This window comes from Nannospalax galili, unplaced genomic scaffold, assembly GCF_000622305.1.
Source record: "Nannospalax galili isolate Female #2095 unplaced genomic scaffold, S.galili_v1.0 scaffold854, whole genome shotgun sequence".
NCBI classification, from domain to species: Eukaryota; Metazoa; Chordata; class Mammalia; order Rodentia; family Spalacidae; genus Nannospalax; species Nannospalax galili.
Genome location: NW_008334957.1, coordinates 1932836 through 1935936, shown reverse-complemented (window position 1 = coordinate 1935936; position 3101 = coordinate 1932836). Strand labels below are relative to the sequence as shown.

At 37.6% G+C, this 3101-nt stretch overlaps 1 protein-coding gene across 1 annotated transcript in view; it reads left to right on the top strand.

Annotated features, from left to right (window-relative positions):
• Positions 1–3101, top strand: part of Cwf19l2 (CWF19 like cell cycle control factor 2) — a gene marked incomplete in the record, with an annotated part of 93434 nt that overhangs the window by 16931 nt on the left and 73402 nt on the right. Inside the window, 1 exon segment of the mRNA XM_008829717.3 lies at positions 2427–2542. Coding sequence (XP_008827939.2) covers positions 2427–2542 — 116 coding nt within the window.

Sequence of the window (3101 nt, the reverse complement as noted above, 5' to 3'; positions counted from 1 at the left end):
TGCTGAACAGGGCCTCAGGGTGAGGCAACTGGAGTACCCCTTCAATGGGTCTATCTAAAAGACTCCCACATTGCATAACTCTTATCTGTAGGGAGAAAAGAAAGTACTTGACTGGTGAATGGGGAATGTGAGGGAGAAGTAAAGGCGAGAGTAGACGGAGAGCCAGAAAAAAGAACGGCAAATTTCAAATGTTCATATCAAAGTCCATTGGGATTTCTTGATGAGAGCTCCCAAAATCATCCCTGTATTGGATTTTTCCTCTTTTTTCTTTTGTCTGCCAAGGCTGGACTCAAGAGTGATGGACTCAGGATTTGTTTTCAGGCACTTTGATAGCTGTGGATCCAGGCAGATAGCTGTTGGAGTGGCTAGAATCAGTGTCAGTTCCCTCTCAAAGACTTCACCATGTTGGGGCAGGATCCAGGTGCTCTCAGGCCTGTCCCCTGAGTTCTCAGCCCCTATGCCAGAGGGAGGCCAGAACAGGTACTCTGGTTGTCTGCTGAGATCTAAGCTTTATCGAATTACGATAGCTGTTGGAGTGGCTAGAATCAGTGTCAGTTCCCTCTCAAAGACTTCACCATGTTGGGGCAGGATCCAGGTGCTCTCAGGCCTGTCCCCTGAGTTCTCAGCCCCTATGCCAGAGGGAGGCCAGAACAGGTACTTTGGTTGTCTGCTGAGATCTAAGCTTTATTGAATTAGTTGAAATTTTTATTACTGTTAAATTGCTTTTGTAAATGACAGCAAGTGGAGGAAGTAGAAGCAGTCTTATTTCTGGTCTCACATGGTTTTCTCCGAGCTGTGTAATTGTTTGTTGAGAGAATTTTTATTATGCCCAGCAATATTTTATTAATGTTTACAGATCATTCTATGAAGTAAATGATTTAATTATGTAGGTGAGACATTAATAAAGATAGTAATTACTATGTGTCCTTTTACTTATCACTGTGTTGGTTGTAGATTTAGGCTAAGTTCCTTGAGTGGTTACACTATTTAATTTTGAGCTTACAGTCTTTTTTTTATAAATAAAAAAGTGCAAAAATAAAATAAACTTTTGAATGAGAAGTGGTATAATTAATTAGAGATTTGGATTCAAAACAAAATATTTTAGATTGGTCGGTCAATAAAGGCCACATTATTTTAGAAGAGATAGCTTAGTTAAAATAAACATGAGATTTGAATAGAAGAATAGCATTGATTTGAATAGAATTGATTTGAAGATTAAAAGATGTTTTATTTTTGTTTTGTCCCTTCCTTAAACTTTTTTTTTTTTTAAAGTCTAAAATACATAGAAAGTGCTTAAAACCCAAGTGTAGAGCAGACTAATCATTTTCACAGAGTGAAATGGAGAGGCAGCACACAGTTGGAGGAGCAACAGTGTTAGCACCCTTTGCTCCCTTCTAGAACCTGTCTGCTGTCGAAAGGTGGCTATTGCCCTGCTTTCATCGCCGGTGTTGGTATTGTGAATAGCTGTGGTTCATCCATTCCCTTTGCTGTGTATTAGTCTGTTTAGGGATGTAGCATAATCTGGGTGTCCCTTCTCCAATGGGGGGCACTTCCATGTTTGAGTTAATGTTAGCTCTTCTGCTGTAAACATTCTTGAGCCTGTCTTTAGGGCTCTCCCTGTGTGTTTATGGGCTCTGGAGCTGGAAGGATATGAAACAGCCTTACTTTGGAGTAAGGAAAATGAAGAATAGGACGTTGATAGAAGTAATTAAAATTCCTTATAGAGACCCAAAGTATGATATCTACACACACACACACACACACACACACACACACACGTGTCTGTACACACGGAAATATAGACAGGTTAATAAAGTTTATTGAAGGCTTTCAAGTGTGCATAACTGTTAATCATGATAAAGCGGATAATTTGTTTTATGACACGTGTTGGCATTGTCTCCTGTAACTTTCCTATTCTTTGTGCTCAGGTAGGCTTTTTTCCTACATGCACCTTTGCTCCTAATTTCTGGGAATGCCATATCCAACTCATTCTCTTGAGCTCACTCTGTGGAATTTTCTCTGACCTTCCATTTAAACATAATCCTCAACTTTTCTAATTTTCGGTCACCTTTTATTTATTTTTGTATTATATCTTTTATTCTTGTTCTCTTAAATTAGTTATGGACAGCTGTTAGCTGCCATGTGGGTGCTGGGATTCGAACCTGGGTCTTCTTCAAGAACAACCAGTGTTCTTAACCGCTGAGCCATCTCTCCAGCCCCAAGGATAGTTTTATCTCTTTTTTTCTTCATCATTTATAGCTTGCATTGGTAGGTATTTAAATATAAGTTGAATTTTTAATTGTGATTATTTTTAAATATTTAAGGAAAATATTTAATTTTATACTTCAGAAGTAATAGAAGCAATAAATACTAATTGTATGATAACCACATAAGAAATATAATTAATGTTCATTATTGGAATTAAGCTTCAGGAGTAGAAGATGGTGGATTAAGCTGGCTAAGAAAGTCTTATCAAAGAATGAAAGAACAAGCTGAGAAAGAAGATAAAAATGTTGAGGATATTGTGGCTGAAAGATACGGGGTAAGTATCTGTATTTTAACGAGCTATGTATTGTTTTCATAGTTACGTTGAAAAATTAAATGCCTTACTTCTTTTTGAGTCATGAAGCACTTTTGAATTGAATTGATATTAGATCCCTTATGTTCATACTCTCAAGTAGTTTTCTGCTTTACATATGTATATGTGTCTATTTACCATTGTTTACCATTGTTTCATAATCTATAGAGAATTTCTTGGTCAATTTGACTTTTTTTTTTTTTTTTTTGATCAGATCATCTTTTGTTGAAATAGTTTCTCTTGTTAACTAGCTGGGCATTTCACTGCACCACTGTTGATGTCATCTATGATGTCATGAGGGTGACAGCCATCCATATTGCAGCCCAAAGACTGTGTAATCCCAAGGATCTCTTTAATAGTTCCAAAAAGTTCTTGCTAAAGATCAGTGCTGCATCTGTTGGGCCGTGTTGACAGTCTCATCAGAAGTGATATTTCCACTGTGCTTAATGTTTTTCTGCTTCTTTCTCTCTCTTGGTGCCTCCTTGAGGGCTTTGATGATCAGGGCAGACTAGAGGTACCAGAA